This window comes from Asterias rubens, chromosome 12 (genome assembly GCF_902459465.1).
Source record: "Asterias rubens chromosome 12, eAstRub1.3, whole genome shotgun sequence".
Classification (NCBI taxonomy): Eukaryota; Metazoa; Echinodermata; class Asteroidea; order Forcipulatida; family Asteriidae; genus Asterias; species Asterias rubens.
In genome coordinates this window covers 13685376-13709387 of record NC_047073.1, presented here as the reverse complement: position 1 = coordinate 13709387, position 24012 = coordinate 13685376, and the positions used below count along the sequence as shown (strand labels likewise).

The window sequence follows — 24012 nt, the reverse complement described above, 5'->3', positions numbered from 1 at the left end:
CCCCACTTTATGTTTACTTAAAGACACTGGACACATTTGGTAAAAGTCAAAGACAAGTGTTCTCACTTTAGTGTATCTCAACATATGCATGAAATAACAAACCTGGGAAAATTTGAACTAAAATGGTTGTTAAGTTGCGAGAGAATAATAAAAAGAAAAAAACACCCTTGTCGCACAAGTCGTGTGCTTTCAGTCAGGTGCTTGAATTCAAGACCTCAAACCAAATTACTTAGAAGGGAATCGTTTCTCAAAATAGTTTATACTCTCTGTTAATTACACTATCAACAACTTTTCATTTTATCTCTTTTCATTGATTCTGGTTGTGAAACCAACGGCCCTCAGAAAAGTGAACTTAATCACCGTACGAGCCAAGAACCCAAAGGAGAGAAGGAAGTTTCAGTTTTAGATGTGGGAGAAAAAAACCCAGAGATTTGTTTCAGGGACAAACTTAAACACAGTCGGGACTGAAAAACCAATCCAAATAGTGCTCCCTGGTGGGATTCGAACCCGGGTCCTGGAGGTGGAAGGCAAGAAAAGATACCACTAAGCCAACCTTACCACCCAAACTTGACCATGCAGCGTTTTTATAGTCATTAATTTCGAGAGAACTTACTAATTATGACCCTACCTTCAAAACACTGGACAATATTGGTGATTGCCAAAGACTAGTCTTCACAGTTGATGTATCTCAATATATGCATAAAATAACATACCTGTGAAAACTTGAGCTCAATCGGTTGTCGAAGTTGCGAGATAATAATGAAAGAAAAAAACAACCTTGTCGCACCATGGTCACATGTCAAATTCTAAATCTGAGGTCTCCAAATCAAACTCGTGGAAAATTACTTCTTTCTCGAAAACTATGTCACTTCAGAGGGAACTGTTTCTCACAATGTTTTATACTACCAGCCTCTCCCCATTACTCGTTGCCAAGTAAGGTTTTATGCTAATATTACAAATGAAATAGAAATGAAGAGAAGAGAAGAAGGAGAGGGCTGGGACGGAAAGGGGCAACAGACCCCATTGTAGCAAAATGCCCCTTACATACAGGCCTCCAGGCATAGTCCTAAGTACCGGCACCGGCCTAGCCAAAGAAAGCCAGTTGCTCCATGATTATACAGTATTAACTATTTAGGTTCTCGTAGATGGCGTTTTCTGCTAAGCTGTTCATGTAGGCTTGGATCACATTGTAGCACATCGCATAATGCTCCTAGCAAATAAAGAAGAAATATTCTTGTCGGTTATTTATTTCGGTAATTGGTTTTATATGGAAAATATTATTTGGCTGGAGACAAGCATTTGGCCAGATGTTTAATATCGCTTGTTAATCGGAATGAATATTTGAGCATAGATCACAACATAACTACACGTTTATTTTGTCGTCATAGTTATGACCAAAAACCATTTTTGTTTTAGGGGTCGATTCACGACAGCGTGGGAAAATGACTGGTAACCAACACATACATTTGCAATTTTATGCTAGCTGTGCGGATATCAGTGAAACGGAGGGTAAACAATGTTGACCTTTGACATCCTAAAAGACAAAGGTTCTGTGACACAGGACATTGGTTTCTGCACCGTGTGAAAGGTCCTGTTCTAGTTTGATCAACGTCCTTGGTCAATACAACTAGCACCCGAGACCAAGGACCCTAGTTTACCTTTGTCATGTGAAAAGGGCCTAACTAGTCTTTGTTCAACTCACCACAGAGTATAACATGTTGCTGTTGACCATACGGAACCGGAGAGCCTCTTGGAAAACATTGACGACCTTCTCTTCGTTGAACTTATCCATGAGAGTTATCAAGGCACAGAAGGCAGCAGAACGTCCCAAGCCGTCACTTGGAAACAAGAAAATAGGTATCGTGATATGGTTTGGTCGGAGGCCTTTGCTAGGTGAGGTATCAATGTGTATTTGGTTTGCGGTAACACCATATGTATGTATCTACTTGCCAGGTAGAGTTTGTTTTATAGAGAACTGTCCTTGTTATTCTACTAATGCGGAGTAGACTTTCGGAATTGGGGAGACCTCTCGGGTCGGAAAATAACTGTCCTTTTTAACTACTACCTGGGCGGAAGGTAGAACTCGGCTGGAACTACTGCTTTAGCTTTTGAGTGGATTGTTATTAATTTCACTACCAGTTTTTAGCCTTGATGTTTCAGGAGATTGTGTTTTGACCCTTACACCGATGTGTATTAAAAACTCTGGACACTATCGGTATTTGTCAAAGACCAGTCTTCTCACTTGGTGTATCTCAAGGTATGCATAAAATAACAAACCTGTGAATGTTTGAGCTCAATTGGTCATCAAAGTTGCGAGATAATAATGAAAGAAAAAACACCCTTGTCACATGAAGTTGTGTGCTTTTAGATGCTTGATTTTGAGACCTCATATGTTAAATCTGAGGTCTCGAAATCAAATTCGTGGAAAATTACTTCTTTCTCAAAAACTATGTCACTTCAGAAAGAGCCGTTTCTCACAGTGTTTTATCACAGTGTTTTATACTATCAACCTCTCCCCATTACTCGTTACCAAGTAAGGTTTTATGCTTATAATTATTTTGAGTAATTACCAATAGTGTCCACTGCCTTTAAGCACTGTATACTCAGTACCTTCTGTTCTGTGAAAACAATTCACAAGCAAATCATTCGGGTGGGATTCGAACCCCAGAACTTCGCAGTGCTAGAGCAGATGACCACCGGCATCGCCCGAAGGCTAGGGGCAGTTGGAATCCTTACCAGAGGGTACCATACCGATTTTGCAGCATAGAATATGATTGAGTTTTTACCCAATTACATCGAGCTAGCTAGCTCAGTGGTCTAGACTAAAATAATTTTTGTGACATTGTTTAATTCATTTCTCAAAAACTACAGCACCTCAGCAAGTGGTATTTTAAGGTCGCTTTCTTCTATCATTATCTTCACACTGTGTAAGTTTAATGTAAATCTTCGACATTGTGTTTTGTGTTACAAAAAGTACCCAGACCCTTTAACCAAACATAAAAACGCAACATAATATAACAAATATATAGGTTTATATATTTAAAATCAATTTGGCATGGTTATACAAATTTATATTTACATGCAGTGGACGACAATAGGTCCTTCTTCAGTCTTGTTCCACTGTTCAGTGAGTTGGAAGAGCGTCAGCAAGCCATCCAATGAGCTTGGGACATCTTGATCACATGGCCAGTCTAGATATTGAAACTGGCAGACGGTCCGTGGAGGGTCAAGCTGAAAAAACATTAGAATAATATTTACATTGTTTTCGAGAGAGTTGAAATGATTAACTCTGACTGTTTATCCCTTAATGGCAGCGACATAACCAGGGGCCAATTTCTTAGTGCTGCTTAATGGTAAGCAAGTTTATGTGTAAAATAAAGCAGAAAACTTTGCCTAAGAGTAAGCGTATTTCACAGGTTAGCAAAAACAATTTCACTAGGGGCAAATTTTCATAGCGCTGACTGCTTAAAGACAGTGGACACTATTGGTAATTGTCAAAGACTAGTCTTCACAGTTGGTGTATCTCAACATAAGCATAAAATAACAAACCTGTGAAATATTGAGCTCAATCGGTCACACGAAGTTGTGTTCTTTCTGATGCTTGATTTAGAGACCTCAAATTCTAAACGTGAGGTCTCGAAATCAAATTCGAGGAAAATTACTTCTTTCTCGAAAACTACGTCACTTCAGAGGGAGCCGTTTCTCACAATGTTTTATACCATCAACCTCTCCCCATTACTCGTAATCAAGCAAGGTTTTAGGATGATAATGATTTTGAGTAATTACCAATAGTGTCCACTGCCCCTTGGATGGGGGGGGGGAGGGGACCTCCCACCCCCTGCCTGTGGTTACGCCATTGCTTATTGGCTTGTAAAATAGGAAAGGAACTTACTGAAACACTGGCCGGTTGTACTCTTTTTTTTTTTACCTTAGAGTTCTTCTTCTTGAGAGTGAAAGAGTGGCCGATGACTCCGGTGTATTCATTGGTCTCTAGCAGCTCAACGACCAGGGGACCAAACTCCATTGGGCCTGCCTCTGGCCAGTACTGGACCATGGTCTAATAAAACAATAAAAAAAACAATACACAATACTGATGAATGGGCTTCGCATTTGTCGTTGAAATTTTACTCAAATATTTTACACTTGAAAACAAAACAACTGAACGTGAACAACGAAAATTAAATTTCATACAGTTTGCATAATTTGTTCATTATGGGAGTCATCTTATTTTATGCACACTATCTAGTTGACTGATTGTATTATTGATTAAAGGGTCTATGTACCTTTTGTAGGACAAAAAACACAATGTCCACAGATTTACATTAAACTTAAACAGTTTGAAGATAATGATAGTAGAAAGTTTCCCTGAAAATATTACTTGCTGAGGTGATAAAGTTTTTGAGCAACGAGTAAAACAACGCCATGAAAATAATTTTTCGTCTCACTGATCATGAGACGAAAAATATTTTAGCATGTAAAAACATATTTTCAAGGCGTTGTTTTACTCATTTCTCAAAAACTACAGCACCTCAGCAACTAATATTTTCAGGGAAGCTTTCTACTATGATTATCTTCAAACGGTGTAAGTTTAATGTAAATCTGTGGACTTAGTGTTTTGTGTTACAAAAAGTACCAAAATCCTGCTTTGTCTTTATGATGGGACATAAAGCCACAGTTCTTTCTATAGGAGTGCACATAAAACCCAAACACTTATAGGCATAAAACCACAAAAAATATTTTTACGGCCGACCCTGCATATTTAAAAAAAAATTCAAGGGATGAAATTGAATTATTAAAATCTAAAATCAAACATCAAATCAAACAAAAATCAAATCATATTAAATCCATTCATGTAATATCAAATAATATCAAATGGAATGGAATGGAATGGAATGGAATGGAATGGAATGGAATGGAATGGAATGGAATGGAATGGAATGGAATGGAATGGAATGGAATGGAATGGAATGGAATGGAATGGAATGGAATGGAATGGAATGGAATGGAATGGAATGAAATGAAATGAAATGAAATGAAATGAAATGAAATCAAATCCAAAATCAAATTAAATCACAGTAAAAGTATTACTTCCCCAACCTATCTCACCTCGTCGTCTTTATCAAACTGGTTGAGCATGACAATACAGGTTGATTTGTGGTCATACACCAGACGCCAGATGTCCCCTATGGTGTTTGGTGTTGGCATCTGGGTAGCGATGTACCTGTTCCTCTTTCGGTAGCCCTATCAGAAAATTAAAACGAGGAAAATGAAGTCCTCCATAAATAGGGCTGTATATTTGTAAAAACTGAAATTTTAGTTTAAAGGAACACATTGCCTTGGCAATCAAGTTGGTCTTTGAAAAGCATCTCTAACCGTTTGTTTTAAAATGCATACGGGTAGAAAGATATTGTAAAAGTATAGAATACAATGATAAAAGGAAAACCACGCAATTTAGGTGTTAGGCGCCATAGAAATGAGGTTGTTATTATTTTTAAATTAGCATTACAATGTAAAATATTATTAAATATATCTCAGACCATTCCTTTTGAAAGATTAGTGGGGCTTCAGTTGGCGAAAATGTATTAAAAAGACAAATCATACTGTATGCCTAACACTTTTTATTTATTTATTTATTTATTTTTTTTTTTTTTTGGGGGGGGGTTGTTTTAGTAAAAAAAAATAATTTTGAAAAAAGAGTTACCAACCGGTAGATATGTCCCATTGATATAGTTGGTATCCTCTTCACTGGTAAGCGTTGTCAGATATGGTCTGCTTCGATCAGCTATTATAAATCAATATAACACTTTACATCATCATTGAACAATAATTGATAAAAGCGCATTCCATAACTGCGTCAACACATTTCTTTAAAGACCCTGGACACTATCGGTAATTGTCAGAAACCAGTCTTAACCTGTGAAAATTTGGATGCGATTGGTCGTCCAACTTGCGAGATAATAATGAAAGAAAAAACACCCTTGTCATATTAAGTTGTGTGCTTTCAGATGCTCGAGTTCTTAAAATATTCTGAGGTCTCAAAATCAAATTCATGGAAAATTACTTCTGTTTCGAAAAAAATACGCTACTTCAGAGAGAGCTGTTTCTCACGATGCTTTATACTATGAACAGCTCTCCACAACTTGTTACCAAGTAAGGTTTTATTTTTGTAATTATTTTGAGTAATGACCAATAGTGTCCACTGCCTTTATTTAAAGTTTTTTCATTAAAAATGATTAACTTTATGTGATAAAATCAAGCCACATGAGTTGTTTGTTGGAAATACCATTATGGATAAACTAGACAAAACACTAGAATTCCTTTAAAACAATTGTTTTTGTATACTTTAGAACTAAAATATATAATATGTATTTTTGTATATCAACAGCTTATTGAAAGAGAAATTGTTGATGTATGTTCAATAAACAGCTCACTTTTAACCCTCTTTATCCGCTGTTTCTACTTTCATAACTTTTAAACCAAAATTGATATAACATAGGGTTTTAACAGCATTAAAGCATAAATATGCTCCTTTCATAATAATGTTTTTAAAATGACCAGATTCGACAAACAACCCATGATGGCATCACATTCCACAAAAATGGTGGCCTTTTTTCGGGATTGATTTTTGTAATCTTTAAATTTAAACAAAACCTGTACACAGTTTGGTTTCAGTTCATACTACAAGCATTTTAACTCACTCTAGCTTTTCATAGACTACTAACAATTATGAATGTTACCGTGGTAACAAGATTGTTTACTCACTTGGTATGAATTCCGGGAACCGATTTTTGGATACATTCTCGGGTAGCTTTCCGGAGGAGTTGGGTTTGGGCGTACTTTCAGCACACAGCTTTCTCAAGGTCTGTTTTTAACAATATTTTCAGAGACAGCTTTATTAAACAATTTTTTAACATAATATTCGTAACAATAATATAGGTTTTCTTGGTCAATTTCGGCAAATGAGCAGCCAATTTAATTTTCATACAGTCGAATTAAAGCTGGTTTGCCTCTCCAGTTGTAACTGCGTTTCAAATTCAGAATTCGGCTATTCAATTTCGTTATGAGTGGAGTCAAATACTCTTGCCTTGATGATTGTTAAATTGAATGATTATTGTTAAATCGAATGACGCAACATTATACTTGACTAATCATAAAACGAAATCGGATTACCCTTTTCAGTAGCATTGGATTACGCGCAAAATAGAATAGGTTGGTGGTTATATTGGCTGCTTCTCGAAATTGACGGAGAAAACCTATATACAAAGCAACTACCCAGGTCAAAATTCCAGTTGAACCCAGTTAACTGGGGTCAACTGGTTCAACTGGATAGTGACCAAACTCGTCCATTTTCCATATTAACCAACTGGTTTGGACTAGGTTTAACTGTGTTCAACTAGGTTTAAATTATAAACCAGTTGGTGTCTGTCCATTTTCCATATTAAACCAACTGGTTTTAACTGTGTTTAACTAGTTTATCAACTGGTTTTCAACTAGTTCCAGTTAAACACAGTTTAACTAGGTTCAACTAGAATTTTGACCTGGGTAGGTATCATAAAGAGCATTTTGGAAAAATGCATGGACGCACTTCTCATAGTGCACTGGTCATTGGGCCGATACCATTCACGTAATCTTTCTCAGCCCCGGGCTGCCGTGGCGCTCCAAAGGGCTTTTTCAAACATCAACGTCTACCCTCACAGGTACCCATTTATACCCCTGGTTGAAGAGCAGCAATTATAGTGTCTTGCTCAAGGATACAAGTGTCTAGACAGGGATTCAAACCTACACTCTGATGACCAAACCACAAGAACTTGAATTCGATGCTCTAAACCACTCCACACTGACAACCAACTTTTGTTTCAAAGGTGTACACATTATTTAACGTGTTAACTACAAAATAACAAAAAAGGTGCAATAAAAACTATTTTCAGTTCTATGAATATCAATATATATAAGTAGAGAGATTTACCTTAAATTGTTGTTCCATTCCTGACTTCTTCAATGCTGTTAGTTTACGCCGGTATTCTGTGACATGGTACGTTGTATCATTGCTCAAGTAGGCCTCGAGAATGGCGTCATAAAGGAACTTATACTGCTCCTAAAATTACAAAATATTAAATAAAAATATATCCGTAACAAGGAATATAATCTGAAAGCATTGTTGTTACTTAATTTTACTTTACCCTGTGTATAACACACTTTGTCGTAAATGGATAACATGAGATAAATAATAAACTTAAACAATCGTTGTGGTCTCGACATTCATTACTGGTCTTCTTCACGAGAAGACACAAATTCTTAAGTCAAGCAGAGTATACTGTTCAAAACTTAATAGAGCATACCATTTCTTCTCAGAACCAACACGTCTCCAAACAAGATTTTACATGCTTGTACCTGCAAATTTCCTATTTCTAATACCCTGATTCAACAAAACTATGTCAAGTTATATATATTAGTGCTTATGATATTTTAAAACTCTTGACTTACAACTGTCTGGACTGACTTGATGCGTCTATGTCGCATCTGATTGATGAAGCTAAGAACTTCAATCTGTCCTTCTTCTTTCATCTGTTCCAACATGGCATCCAGAGTGATGTACGTTCCCGTACGACCAACTCCAGCACTGAATAATAATTCAATTACATCAACAAAATTATATTCACACTTTGGTGTTAAAGGCAGTGGACACTATTGGTAATTACTCAAAATAATTATTAGCATAAAACCTCACTTGGTAACGAGTAATGGGGAGAAGTTGATAGTATAAAACACTATGAGAAACGGCTCACTCTGAAGTGTTGTAGTTTTCGAGAAAGAAGTAATTTTCAACGAATTTGATATCGAGACCTCTGATTTAGAATTTAAGGTCTCGAAATCAAGCATCTGAAAGCACACAACTTCAAGTTACAGGGGTGTTTTTTCTTTCATAGTTATCTCGCAACTCCAACGACCAATTGAGCTCAAATTTTCGCAGGTTTGTTATTTTATGCTTATGTTGAGATACACCGAGTGAGAAGACTGGTCTCTGACAATTATCAAAGGTGTCAAGTGTCTTATAAGACAAAATTATTGCAGTTCCATAAAGTCTTTGATTTGAAGTTTGGATTTGGATATTACCTGCAGTGTACGACGGTGCGTCCAATATTCTTGGTTGTGTTGACCACACGCAGGAAGTTAAGTAAAGAAGTTGGATACTCCGGTGGTTTCATATCAGGCCACGTGGTGTAGTGAAACTGCGTCACTCGGCGAGTAGATTCCTGCTTCCCGGCCTATTGCACAAACCAACAAGCAAATCGTATTAAAGGCAGTGGACACTATTGGTAATTGTAAAAGACTAGCCTTCACAGTTAGTGTATCTCAACATATGCATAATAAAACAAACCTGTACAAATTTGAGCTCAATCGGCCATCGAACTTGCGAGATAATAATAAAAGAAAAAACACCTGTCACACAAAGTTGTGTGCGTTTAGATGGTTGATTTTGAGACCTCAAATTCTAAATCTGAGGTCTCGAAATCAAATTCTTTGAAAATTACTTCTTTCTCGAAAACTATGGCACTTCAGAGGGAGCCGTTTCTCACAATGTTTTAGACCCTCAACCTCTCCCCATTACACGTCACCAACAAAGGTTCTATGCTAACAATTATTTTGAGTTATTACCAAGAGTGTCCACTGCCTTTAATTCGAAAAATTGATTTTGTGGAACGAACTTACAGACTAGGATTGATGGATATGGTTTCCTTTTATTGCCTTCAGACAATTTACAATGCGATCAAGCAAAATGAGTCGTTTGACGACCAAGGTCGTTTTTAATTTTGTTACACATTTGAAAAGAGCATAACCTCCTACGCATAATGAGCATAATCTCTACTCTTTATGGCATCATGTAATGGTGCTGCGACGCAATATGTAGCCAATCAAACCTGCAATACGGAGCCCCTCTCTTTTACGATAAGTGGACTGGGTTCTTTCATGTGCATAGCACAATACACACAGGACCTGCGACTTTACGTCCCATTAGAAGGACGCAGCAATAAATGGTTAATTGGCTTGCTATGGACACAAGTGTCACAACTGGGGCGCGAACCAACACTCTGCTGATCAGAAACACCAGAGCTCGCTCTTATCTGCTCTTCAACAACACGCCATTTGTGATTAATTGAGACATGAATTTGCTTTTGGAAGGCAAGCCATAATGACTAGATAGTGGACATCGTGTGCCTCTGTAATATATCGTATCCTAAAGCGCTGTGTACTTACCTCACAAATGTCAAAAAGGCGTACCGTGTAATCCAGATAAACATCTTCCCTGACTGTTGTTACTTGAATACCAGTGTATTCTGCAGATCCGTTATCGGTCCAGTACTTCAGGCACTTCATCTGAATAGCGTTAAATCAACAAGAGAAAAGGTTGTCGGTTCAAGTCCCGCTCCAGTCAATAGTTCTTTGCTCAAACCTCAACTATTTAAAATGTAACACTACGCAAACAGATATTCATGGTGTTACCGCAAACCTCCCTTGGTGGTAGTTCCACTATGCAAAGTTTCAAAGCCTACTTCTTTGAAAGTTCCTAGTCAGTTTCCCTAATTACAGCTTTTCATATTATTAATTATTTTTTTAAAAGTTTATTGTGGGTTGTTTTTTTTGTAAAAAAATATTTGTGTGTAATTTTTGTAAATTTGAAAAGGCAGAAATGAATTTCTCGTCGGGGATAATGAAGTGAATCGAAATTGAAATTGAAAGTTTGTTACTAGACACTATTAGACACTATTAGAAGTTGCGAGATAAAAATGGAAGAAAAAACACCCCTTGTCACACGAAGTCGAGCGCTTTCAGATGCCTAATTTCTAGACCTCACGAGTAATTACCAATAGTGTCCAGTGCCTTTAAGATATTTTTGTTGTTGTTTCTTGTTACCTTGCCGTCCTCAATTGGGTTGGTCAGCATGATGATTTTATCCACGTTCAGCTGCCACATCATCCTCCAAAAATCTTTGATGGATTCTTTGTTTGGCCCTGAATGAAAATCAAATCGCCCATAAATTAGCACAATTTGACCAATGCCCAACTACCAGTTAATCTCCACGGCAGTACTAATGGACTCCATTCATGAAACATGCCAAGTACATTCACGCATGCGTGCAGACCCTGTTGGCAAAATGCCATAGAGTTGTGCACTAAGGAGATGCACAATCGCGTCTGCGTCACGTAGCCATTAGCTGTGTACAAACAGCGCAATGTTCCCTCATGTTTGCCAACCAAAATGTTTATGCCCAAGCGCTTTGTGCAGTTTACATATTTCATGAAAAGGGTCCATTAGCAGCATCTAGCAACAGAGTCTGGCATCCTCCTGAAGACGATCGGAGCATACTGATCGAAACGTTCCTCTCAGAACCAACACTTATACATAATATAATATCAATGTTTTAAGTCCCTGTTGAAAATTCATTTGTTTAAAGCTGCTTTTTTGTAATTTGCTTATTTGTATCTTGTATCTTTCTCTAATTGTTTATTTTATTGTTTCTTTTATGCGCTTAGAGGTTTTTGCATTAGGCGCTTTACAAATGTCTTATTATTATTATTACTATTATTATCAAAGTCTTATATATCGCCTGATCTACCAAACAAGGTACTCAAGGCGCTGAGTACATGTATATACAAACTTTCAGAAGGATAGGTTATTGAAGTGACGAAATCGTAGACCCAATTATGTAGCACCTTCCTTATCAGGGTTACAAGGTGCATACGGCAGCTACAGCCAGGAACACCGGGGCGAACCCCTTCTCTTTTTTCTTTTGTATGACAAGATCTTAGCATTGAACAGTTCTCCGTTTAGGTTGTCCAACATTTTTGTTGCAGTTGTAGAACTTCCAGTTTTTTTTCGGAACCAACACTACACAATAGAGATTTTACACATAGTGCTACCGTACCCCAAAACCTAATCTGGGAATAAAAATTACCCCCAATCTCAAAATCAAGTTTGTAGGCCTCCCAAACTTAACATTACCTTGGCTGGCTATGTACGCGTCTTCTGCCCTGTATCCCTGCAGAGAAAAAACAAACATCTAAGTAAATATTTCTCATATCATGGCAAGAAAAAGTTGCACATTGAAAAGAGTGAAATAGACGTGTACATACAATGATTTAGCAAGCATTAAAAGAACTCTACAGTGTTAGTTAGAAAAAAACTTGTCTAAGATCACAGATTTACAGAAAAACTTACACGGTCTTTGATGATGATAGTAAAAAACATCTCTTGAAATATTTCTTGTCATATTTGATACGTAATTAATCAAACTAATTTCCCATTTGGGGTTAATTGCTCAGTGAGCGTTTTTAATTTTTTTTTTTTAAAGGCAAGCATGTTTCACGGATGAGCGGCGAATTTTGTACTCAACGCTACAGGGCATTCTACGCTTACAAGGCTAGCAGAGAAATTCAGCGCTTGCACATAAGCGGGGAATCGTGATTGTTTAGCGCAGAATTTGGCGGTAAGCAGAGCCATAAAATTGGGCCGCATTCTTTTGGCGGGTAACAGCTTATTATATTTTCTCAAATTTGCATAATAAGAATAGATGCGTACTTACATCGATGTAGCATGCGTTAATGTAGTCTGAGTGAGGTTTATTTTCCAACGGCTCCAGCACAACACGGCAGTAGTCATCTGTAAATCATATTAACATTTAATAGAAGTCAAAATTTGCATCACGGATAAAGAATATTATACAAATATTGAGTGGCTCAGAGTGGAATGGGAGGAATACTATCGCAAGGTAAAATTTGGACTGTTCCATTTCACAAGGCGAAGCCGAGTGAAATGGAACAAGGATGATCCTAACTGTTGAATGGGAAATGCTATTCCCCATATGGGCAAATAGATCTTTTTGACCCCCCGGTGCGGATGGGAGTAATAGTGAATGTCACGTGAAGTAAGTTCCACCACTCAAATGACAAGGATCTGTATGTCAGTCAGTTATATAATAATTTTGATTTTACCCTTACAACGATGTGCCGTGTGATACTTTGATTATATTGTTGCTGTTCTAATTTCTACGGTTTATGTATGTTTTTATGCTATTTTTAATAACTGTATTTTTATTTGTGCAGATCGAGAAAGTGATTTTCATGCTGGCCATGATGAATCAAGAATTGAATCGAGTTTAATTGAATTATGTGTCAGTACTATATACACCCAAGTGATATGCCTATGATGTTTTTCAGAGTACTCGAGAAAAGTAGCGAGTGTACACTGCTAACACACATCGATGTAATGGTAAAACCAGAATTAACGTTAACGTTATCATCTATTATAGAACCACAATCTAAAAAGACAGTCAAATAAAATCTGTGAAAGATTCATCTTTTTTAAACTTATTTGTTCTAAATTTAATACAAAACGATAATGCTGTGATTCATTCTTCCTGGAAGAGACCTTTAAAGGCAGTGCACACTATCGGTAATTACTCAAAATAATTGTCAGCATAAAAACTCACTTGGTAATGAGCAATAAGCCTTTTTGAGGTATGGCGGACACAATGCTTCAACACTGTTTAAAGTTGTGGTAAATTTGTGCGTATTGACCATAGAAACAGAACGAATGTTATTCAGTGAAGTGCGCATTTTTGGGGGCGACGCGGCGTTTTCACGTAAACCTAATGACCACCAACATGGTGAGCGTGGCATCAGTCGCGGCGTGTGACTCGCGCGTATCACGTCCGCCATACCTCAAAAAGGCTTATGGAGAGCTGCTGATATTATAAAACATTATGAGAAACAGCTCCCAATGAAGTAACATACTCTCTCCTCAAAACTTATCTTATGCCACATGTTTTCACGAACTAATTTAGTTGGGCCTGTTTTTTTCATTTTGTTTTTGGTTTTACTGCGCCTTAAACAACCAGCAGGGGGGGATAGGTGTGCATTACAAGTCTTTATTATTATTAATACTACAGAACAACTAAAGACCCCTATAAGCAACTAAAGACCCCTATAAGCAGTCCGCTTAGGAAACATAAAACACAGACATGTAGATTCCTTACAAGCGATGACGTTAGCGTATCGATTCTTGGCCTTGTTTTCTGGTTTTCTTGCTACAGTCCAGGAATGTAACTGACCCTCAGGAAGAGTCTAGAAATAAAATAAAGAAGAGTCAAAACTTTTTTTTACAAGGCACTGATGAACACGTTTGGTGAAAAAAAGCCTGAACTATGAGCTTCTGCTACAAGTTCCCCCATACAGAACAAAAACATACGGAAAAAGAGCCCTTGCTTTCAGCGTACCCACCCTTTGGAACTCTCTTTCTGCTACCCTCCTATCTCTGATAAACCCTGACCTCTTCAAATCACATATCAAAACCCACCTGTTCACTCAATCTTTTTTTGTAACATATCGTTTAGTTTATTTGTTGCTTTCTCTTGTATAAATGTGTTTATTTGTTTTGCAAAGCGCATTGAGAGTACTTGCAGTACTGAGTTGCGCTATATAAGTATTTCTTCTTCTTATTATTAAGCTTGTGAGTGCAAAGATTGAAAGCTTGTGAGCGCAAAGCGTGAAAGATTGCGAGCGTGAAATAAGCCAGGTATGAAGCCTGCTTACATACATTTGTCTTTGGTTTTGAAAGCCCTGCTCTTAAATCTGGGGTGTCCCATGTGGTTATACCTTCAATTTCTTATGAAATTATCTCAGTTTCAAAATATAACATTAAAAAAAAAAAAAAAATCAACTTTTTAATTTTTTTATAAAAGTTTTTCAAAAAGGTTTTTGTTATGGGCGGGGTTTAAAAGAAGTTTCGGTTTAAAATGGAGAAATAATATCCCTGCTATAAAAAGCCCCTATTTAATTATTACAAGAATAAAACAATCAGCTACAGAAGTAAATGCTCACCTTGTAATCAGCTTCAAAGCCTTCATCAGCGGCCGCCGATTTCTTCATCTGAATATACTCCTCAAGTTCTTCAATACGAACCGGTGGTGGATTTGTGAATGGTAACTGTTTGGGCTCTGGAGGTTGTTCAGTGGGGTTACGGGTTGGCGATGGTGTACCAGTGGGTGTGGGTCTGTCTCTTACAGCAGGTTCAATACACACTGATGATGCATCTTCGTTAAGGGTAACCAGGGAAACAACAAATTTATTATTAATATAATAAGGGAATCAGTGTGTGGTGAAGAGGTTTTCAACTAGTGGTTTAATCCCAACGAGGCATGGTTCTTGATAATTTTTACCGAGACAAAGTCGAGGTAAATTATCAAGAACCAGGCCTCGGCGGGTTTAAACCGGTAGTTGAAAACCGATTCAACACACTTTGATTCCCATTCATAAATACCTTTTAAGGTCAAAAACTTCATCACTTTTTGGTAAAAAAGTAAAATAAATGCAAAAATTATAATTGTTCAATGATTTCTTTCAACACAACACCCCTCCAGCTATGAAATGGTAAACCCCTCCGTCGCCCTCGGGTAAACAACTCCTTATAAGGGAATGATGTGCGCATCGCGCGTATCGCGTGATGTGGCACAACAGTTTCAGTCGTTGCTCTCGACCAATAGGAATGAAGAAACTGTCTTGTAAGAACAGGTGTAAGTTCACGTGTCATGCCCATGTTTCAACACTTTTTACTGGTCATAAACAAAGGTTTATACACACCCACGTGACGCGCTCTCCACCAATAGGAATAGCGAAACTGTGTGAGGTATTTATGAATATAATATCAAAGTCTAATATAGCGCATCTACCAACAAAGTACCAGGCACTTATGAATCCTACAAGCTAACCGCTGATTTCACAATGACTAGAAAGTATTGTCGTCTTGCTACTGAATCACAATATCCTTGACAAACAATTTTTAAAAAGTTGGTGTGAATAACTTTAAGAAATGGTTATAAAAAAACTCTACGAGTGAAAGAAAACGTTGTGTTTGTTATAAAGGGAAGGAATATAATCAGAAAAAAAGAAGAAAACTTGATACATACCTGCTAGACAATTATTAGTCGGTTCTAGATGGATGTCGCCATCAGTTTCAAAGTGCTGCTTCGAGCCACCATCATTCCTTTTCCTAAAAACCGTCAAGATACAATTGTTAATGAAGGTTTGGCCCCTGGCCAATTTTAACAAAAATCCATTCATGTTCTCACACACAGCTCATTCAATTTGGTTGGAAAAAGAATGCTCCGTTGAATCAACATTTAACAGTCAAAAGGAGTAATTCAATTTCATCAATCTTCCTCTTCTTCTTTGCCAAGATTCATCCGCAAGTTCTTTCAAACAACTACTCAAAACTCATCTGTTCACTTCATAATTCTGTTTAATTCAACTGATTACCCCGAATCTCTACCTTAGTTATCATTATATAGTGGCAATGTTGTATAGTTATTATTATACTTTCTCTTGTATTTGTATAAATTTTGCTTGTACAGCGCCATGAGAGGCCACTAATAAAAGGCCACTATTAATAATAATAATAATAGTGGCTTCTTATACATGTATAGCGCTCAGGTCCGTCACGCAGTAACGCTTCAACATTTTTACCCCTGGTACTGGGCCTTAAATCATTCCTTAAACCATCTCAGCTCCCTGGGGAGTATACACCCTGTGCTGCCAAATATATAGCGCAATCAAAGCTTATCAATCACAAGAACCATCTCTGCCCTCACAGGTACCCATTTACCCCTGGGTGGAGAGAAGCAATTACAGTGAAGTGTCTTGCTCAGGGACACACGTGTCATGACCGGGATTCGAACCCACACTCCACTGACCAGAATCACCAGAGCTTGAATTCGGTGCTCTTATCTGCTCGGCCACGAATAATAATTATTATTCACTAGCCAATGAGATCATTTCATTAGGTCGCTAGTTTCGTTCAATTTCGCAAAAGCCAGCAGCAAGAGCTGGTCAACCATTTATATATTATATAGATAGAAATTTGACTTTAAAATGTTCAAAGTGCAGACTAGAATGCCTACAAATTAAATAGAATGAGAAATACAAAAACCTGTATGAATAATAACAAAATTCAAATTGATTCTACTCCTTGTTCTGTATGTGAACTATTTGCCAGCAAGATAGGTATAAAATTGGGAAGGAAAAGTTTCCATATGGCATATCACTTTTTCATTCGATATGAAATAATAATATAGTATCTAATTTACCTCAATGAGTGAAAAAATGGTGGCCCTACGGAAAGTTATCCAAAATTAAAAGGGACAGATGAAAACAATCCAATAATATTTACCGTCTATACATAATCATGCCGATGATAATGACGACGATAACGATGATAAAAGCTAGCACACCACCGACGATGCCGCCAATAGGTGATGAACTGGTTGCTTCCACAGTAGCTTCTACAGTAGCTACAGAAAATAAGACAGGATTGCAACTTTGACAAAATATTAAACCCAAGAGGAGTGGGCTTGAAGAATTTGGGTACTTTTTGTCGGACACAAAACACAATGCCATGAATTTACACTAAACTTACACAGTTAGAAGATAATGATGGTGGAAAGCTTCCCTTAAAATATGTCTTACTGAGGTGCTGTAGTTTTCTGAGAAAATGAGTAAAACCAGTCACAAAAATAATTTTCGTCTCCGTAAGACAAAATTTATTTTAGCATGTTAGACATATTTACCCTGTGAGTTTAATGTAAATCTGTGGACATTGTGTTTTATGTTACAAAAAGTACCCAGACCTGTTAAGGCACTGGACACTTTTGGTAATTACTCAAAATAATTATTAGCATAAAACCTTACTTGGTAACGAGTAATGGGGAGAGGTTGATAGTATAAAACATTGTGAGAAACGGCTCATTGTGTGGTTTTCATTTAACTTCATGAACTATAAACCAGACATGCAACTTTAAAATTAGAAAAAACAAGGAAATTGCTGATCACACTTAACTTTTCCACAATGTTTTTCAGTTTTCTATGGCACTGTATTGAAAAGAAAAAGAGGAAGTCTGCTGAAAAGTTGCATGTTTACTAACACAGTCCGCCATTTTGTGGAGTCAAAATTTTGGTTCTCCAATTGGTTTGTTGTCTTGATTGACTTACCTGATAAAGGGTCCGAATACGTCACAGTGACGTCCTGTAATTAAACCAAATGCACACATGGTTATTTTGTCTGAGAACTGTTTTCAAAAGTAGATTGTTGATAGATGGGGTGTTATGGCCGAGCCGTTAAGAGCACCGAATTCAAGCTCTGCTGATTCTGTTCAGCAGAGTGTGGGTTCGAATCCCGGTCGTGACACTTGTGTCCCTGAGCAAGACACTTAACTATTATTGCTTCTCTCCACCCAAGGGTAAATGGGGACCTGTGAGGGCAGAGATGGTTCTTGTGACTGATTAAGCCGAGTAGTGCATTTGTTGCACAAGGCTGTATACTCCCCAGGGAGATGCGATGGTTTAAGGAGTGAATTAAGGCCCAGTGACCAGGGGTAAAAATTTGAAGTGCTTTGAGACGACCGTTCGGGAGTGAAAAAGCGCTATATAAACTCAAATATTATTAATATAGAGTGAACAAGTCTGATAAATCTCAGGAGAAAAGCCTGTTTTTGCATTATACAGGACTAACCAAAATATTATACAGCGTACATTAAGGTACGCCAAGTACGCCAGGCGCTTGGAAATCCCCCCCCCCCTCCCTCCACAAAAAAACAAAAACAAAACAGATATTGATAAATAGTCACTACCAGAAACACCACAGCAAACCCCTTCTCTCCGCAATAAGTGTAACACACAATACACTTGACCTAAGGCTTTAAGTGGCATGTCATGGCCGAGCGGTTAAAGATACTTTATCAGATTTTTTGCCCCAAACAATATAAAAGATTTTTTTTGAGTGAATGGTATTTCAAAGAGTATCAGCCGCTCTAACGAAAAACAAATTTAACTTTTACTTTTAATGGTCAGGAACCATGACAAAAATGTAAAATGTTTCTTATAAAACACATAAGAATTGGTCACGTGATACTTTGTCGGGATCCCGACAAAAACTAATTTTGAGCACTTTATTTCACTGCTACTAATAATTGGCGGACTCTTTAGAGCAATGGCTCATATGAAAGCTTGAAACTTTCTCGACCCCCATCAAAATACCTATTGAATTTTAAATCTATTTTTTTTTGGTCAAATCGGCAAAAAATCTGACATAGCATCTTTAAGAGCACCGGATTCAATCTCTTGTGTTTGATCAGCGGAGTGTGGGTTATGCTGCCCAGGCCTTCATCCATATGGACTGTAAAGGGGGTAGCCCTGTTTCAGCCCTAGGAGTAGGTGGCAACGGCCACTGGAATAAAATAATTGTAGCCCACACTTTGAAGTGGCCATCAGGCTTTGTGTGTCTGGCGACTTGCATAATTTGTTTTTTTTAAAGTCCCATCTTAAGGACGAAGCCATAAAGGTTAAATGTCTTGCTCAAAGGCATTAAGAAATAAGCTTAAAGACAGTGGACACTATTGGTAATTGTCAAAGACCAGTCTTCTCACTTGGGTGTATCTCAACATATGCATGAAATAACAAACCTGTGAAAATTACAGCTCAATTGGTCGTCGAAGTTGCGAGATAATAATGAAAGAAAAAACACCCTTGTCACACGAAGTTGTGTGCGTTTAGATGGTTGATTTCGAGACCTCAAGTTCTAAACTTGAGGTCTTGAAATCAAATTCGTGGAAAATTACTTCTTTCTCGAAAACTACGTCACTTCAGAGGGAGCCGTTTCTCACAATGTTTTATACTGTCAACCTCTCCCCATTACTCGTCACCAAGTAAGGTTTTATGCTGATAATTATTTTGAGTAATTACCAATAGTGTCCACTGCCTTTAAGGACACATGTGTCAAGAATGGGACTTGAACCCACACTCTGCTAATTGGAAACACCAGAGCTTGAGTTCGGTGCTCTTAAACACTTGACCACGACACACCACATAAATTTATCAATGCTTGCTAACTCTTAAATATTAAATAGGCTTTTTTAGAAACTTAAATTGACTAAAATCTTCAGTCAAAGTTGATTATAAGTATGGGATTGATATAGATAGAGATGGCACATATAAAACTATGCAAAATCACAGAGGAATCTTGTGGGAGGTTTGTGCATTTCGTGGCTTATCACGGCAGGCAAATTGTAAACTATGGCTAAAAATAGTTTTTTTCTTCCAGATTTGCAACATAAAAATCAAATAATGCAGCCAAAAAACAAAAAAAAACAGAAAAAGTTTGTTAAATTTGCCCACTTTCTTAAAAAAAAAAAAAAAAAAAAGTTCTAAAGAGTGTTTCTTTAAAGGCAGTGGACACTATTGGTAGTTACTCAATGTAATTATTAGCATAAAACCTTATTTGGTAACAAGTAATGGGGAGAGGTTGATAGTATAAATCGTTTTGAGAAACGCTCCCTCTGAAGTGACGTAGTTTCGAGAAAAAAGTAATTTTCCACGAATTTTGATTTTGAGCCCTCAGAATTAGATTTTGAGGTCTCAAAATCAAGCATCTGACAGCACACAACTTCGTGAGACAAGGGTGTTTTTCTTTTATTATTATCACGCAACTTCAACGACAGGTTTGTTATTTTGTGCATATGTTGGGATACACCGAGTGAGAAGACTGGCCTTTGACAACTACCAATAGTGTCCAGTGTCTTTAACCATATCATTAACATACCGTTCCATTGCCACTGCTAACCGCTCCAACACGAATGTCGTACGTTGCTCCTTTGTCTAGCGGTGCATTGAGGTAGCCTCCATACATTCTATCATCTCCAACTACAAAAGAGTCTTGAACCATCTCTTTGGATAGTTCAGCTGCAATGTAGTCGTCCTGAGAGTCCTTATAATGGATGGGATCGAGAGCTTCTCTCTTCCTCTTGGATTCAGTCTTCTTAACATGAATGACGTAAGAACTGTAGCATAAAGAGTAAATGAAGTAAATTTAGAGCGTCTTTTAAAATAAAGAGAAAAACTACTTTAAAAACATTACTTTTTGAGGTTATCAAATCTATAGCTTTTAATCAAGTCGCTAATTTGTAATTCTCCTAATAAATGCAAAAATTAGTTTAATATGGCCTGAAGTTTCGACCATAGCAGAGTCTTTCTCCAAGGGTAAATGACAACACAACAAACATGAACAGGTAGTTAAGTGATATCAAGACTTTGCTAGAGTCGAAACGTCAGAACTATTAACTATTTTTTGCTTTTCCATGTATACCATAGTATTGGTTGGTAAGCAGTTTGCAACAGCTAATTCTCTTTTCTCTCCTACTTAAAGGGTATATGTACTTTTTCCTAACAAAAAACATAATGTCCACAGATTTACATTAAACTTACACAGTTTGAAAGTTATGATGGTAGAAAGCTTCCCTTGAAATTTTAATTACTGAGGTGCTGTAGTTTTTGAGAAATGAGTAAAAGTAATAATTTTCGTCTCAGTTTTAGCATGTAAAAACGTATTAACCAGTTTAAGCTATGGCTTTGGTATAATATCACAACTGGTTAAGGAGATTTTACATGCTAAAATAATTTGGGTCTCATATGAGACCAAAACTATTTTGTGACTTGTTTTGCTCATTTCTCAAAAACTATACAACCTTAGTTAGTAATATTTGAAGGGAAGCTTTTCACTATCATTATCTTCAAACCCTGTAAGTTTAATGTAAATCTATGGACATTTTGAAAAAGTACCCGAATCCTTTAATATTAAATGATGCTTAGGTTACATCCTGTGTGACATCAATTGTCCATATTTTCGTTTACATAAAAAGACTGAAAAATTAAAGCAAACAGGGAAAAAATTGCGTTGGTTACTTTTCACTAATAGCTTGTTGTAATCTTCCAGTCCTACATAAAAATAAAAGTTCCCCATGTGGTCTCCAAGGTGCACTACTGCTGTTTCATGCAAGCTCTAGATTAGGTATTATGTTCAGTTTGGAATATAGCATGAAACAGTTCAAATCATTATGAGGCACTATTTACTTTTTTTCTGTGAACACTAAACTTACGTGATATAAACATCGTCAGGTACGCGGCTGAGATTGATAGTGACCGTAGTATCTGTGGCGTCGCTTGGATTTGAGCTTGGTACCGGGGGTGAAGGAGGGTCTAGAATTATATTAAAAAAATATGGAGTTCTTTAAAAGCGCACATATCCTAGACACTATATCAAGGTGTGAACAAATAAAGTATCAACAATAAACAAATTAATGAGCTCTGAACAGGGCCCAATTTCATAGAGCTGCTTAAGCACAAAATTTTGCTTAAGCAGAAAAACCCTTGCTTAGTAAAATCAGATTACCGGCCAAGACTCCACTCAATTGTTATGCAAAGTAAACAACAGCTAAATACCAGTCACAAGCAATGTATATGGCATGAAATTGTTGCCAGTAACATGTGTAAAATAAGCGAGCTACTTTCGTGCTTAAGCAATTTTTTTGCTTAAGCAGCTCTATGAAATTGGCCCCAGATCAGGCTTTTTAAACTTCATCATTGAGTCAGACTTGCAGATTTCTGGAGGGTTGGTTCCATACTGACCAACCATTATTTTTACAGATGGTGGAAGCAAGTTTTATTATGTCATACAGTTGACATAAAAAGGTCATTTGATGGCCTATCACACGACTTTCGAAAGCAAGTGACATACAAAACTAACTTTTAAATCAAAAGGGAATCAAGCATGTTATTGTAAACTAACGCATTCCAATGCTAACCCATTTGAAGGACCAGTTTTCAAATAATTAAAACTTACTATTCTTTGATAGCATGTTTTATAAACATTTTTCATAAATTATTTACTGAAAAGCAATTTTGACCAACAGCTTTAAATATAATCAGAAAAAAAAATTATTTAAAAATTAAGTATTTTCTTACTTTCCAGTGGCTTAGTAAATACTTCGAGAACTGCTGCATCGCTGGTGAACATTTGGTTTTGTGTTGAAATCTTCAACTTGTATCTAGTTGTTGGTTCGAGATTGGTTATTGTAGCCTGTAACTCATTTCCTAGTTCCTTATTCATGTACGCAGTATCTGCAGTAAAGTCCGCCTGGTGACGTTTCTCCACAGCTCTGTACTCCACCTATAGTCAGTGTGTTTGAAATTGAGAGGAGTTTTAACTCATAAATATTCGCTTTAATTAGTAGAACTTACCTCATTCCATTGATAGTTCATGGAAGAAAATGATGTTCTCAAACAAATAAGGAGGTAAAAAAAAAATTGATTTTAACTTTAATTTTGAAAAAATACTATCATGGCAGCTTTAAAGACGTTGGACACTATTGGTAATTGCCAAAACCACTCTCCTCACTTGATGTACCTCAACATATGCATCCTGTGAAATTTGAGCTCAAGCAGCCACAACCTAGAACACCGGGGCGAACCCCTTTTCTTTTCGATAAGTGCACTGGGTTCTTTTACATGCGTTACACAACACATGGGACCAACGGCTTTACGTCGAATTAGAAGGACGAAGCAATGATTAAGTGTCTTGCTTAAGGACACAAGTGTCACGGCTGGGGATTCGAACCCACACTCTGCTGATCATAAACACCAGAGTTTGAACTCGGTGCTCTGAACCGCTCAGCCACGACGCTTCCATGATGACAATCTAACAGATGTGACACCGATGCGACACCGATGTGTATAAAAGCAATGCACTCTCAGTACTTTCCCCCGAGTTCTGTAAAAAAAGTCCAAAGGCAAATTACAGGACCCAATTTCATAGAGCTGCTAAGCACACAAATTTGCTTAGCATGAAATTTCTTACTTGATAAAAACAGGATTACCAACCATTTTTCCATTTGTTGCATATTGCTTGTTACCTTTTTTTAAGCTGTTGTTTGCTCATCCATAAAATCACGTGGAAACTTTGTTGGTAATCCTGTTTTTATCAAGGAAGAAATTTCATGCTAAGCAAGTTTGTTTGCTAAGCAGCTCTATGAAATTGGGCCCTGGAAAGTGATGAGTTTACAGTGCTTAATACACACCGATGTAAAAACAAATTATATTCTTCATCCCAGATGCAAACCAACATCTATTAAAT

The 24012-nt window shown here is 37.1% G+C and overlaps 1 protein-coding gene across 2 annotated transcripts in view; it reads right to left on the bottom strand.

Annotated features, from left to right (window-relative positions):
- Positions 1-982: 982 nt before the first annotated feature.
- LOC117297859 (receptor-type tyrosine-protein phosphatase T-like) overlaps positions 983-24012 on the bottom strand; it is a 51659-nt gene continuing 28629 nt past the window's right edge. For both annotated transcript variants that reach the window (XM_033781023.1, XM_033781024.1), the window contains exons 20-41: positions 22845-23049; positions 21980-22079; positions 20647-20884; positions 18042-18075; positions 17224-17344; positions 15965-16047; positions 14880-15091; positions 14036-14123; positions 12584-12660; positions 12004-12040; positions 10915-11012; positions 10258-10377; positions 9115-9266; positions 8485-8620; positions 7967-8095; positions 6763-6862; positions 5706-5782; positions 5107-5241; positions 3929-4057; positions 3080-3231; positions 1703-1838; positions 983-1210 (exon numbers count right to left, since the gene is read on the bottom strand). In XM_033781023.1, the coding sequence (XP_033636914.1) occupies positions 1124-1210; positions 1703-1838; positions 3080-3231; positions 3929-4057; positions 5107-5241; positions 5706-5782; positions 6763-6862; positions 7967-8095; positions 8485-8620; positions 9115-9266; positions 10258-10377; positions 10915-11012; positions 12004-12040; positions 12584-12660; positions 14036-14123; positions 14880-15091; positions 15965-16047; positions 17224-17344; positions 18042-18075; positions 20647-20884; positions 21980-22079; positions 22845-23049 (2646 nt within the window). In that variant the 3' untranslated portion in view covers positions 983-1123. The remainder of the gene's footprint in view (positions 1211-1702; positions 1839-3079; positions 3232-3928; positions 4058-5106; positions 5242-5705; positions 5783-6762; positions 6863-7966; positions 8096-8484; positions 8621-9114; positions 9267-10257; positions 10378-10914; positions 11013-12003; positions 12041-12583; positions 12661-14035; positions 14124-14879; positions 15092-15964; positions 16048-17223; positions 17345-18041; positions 18076-20646; positions 20885-21979; positions 22080-22844; positions 23050-24012) is intronic.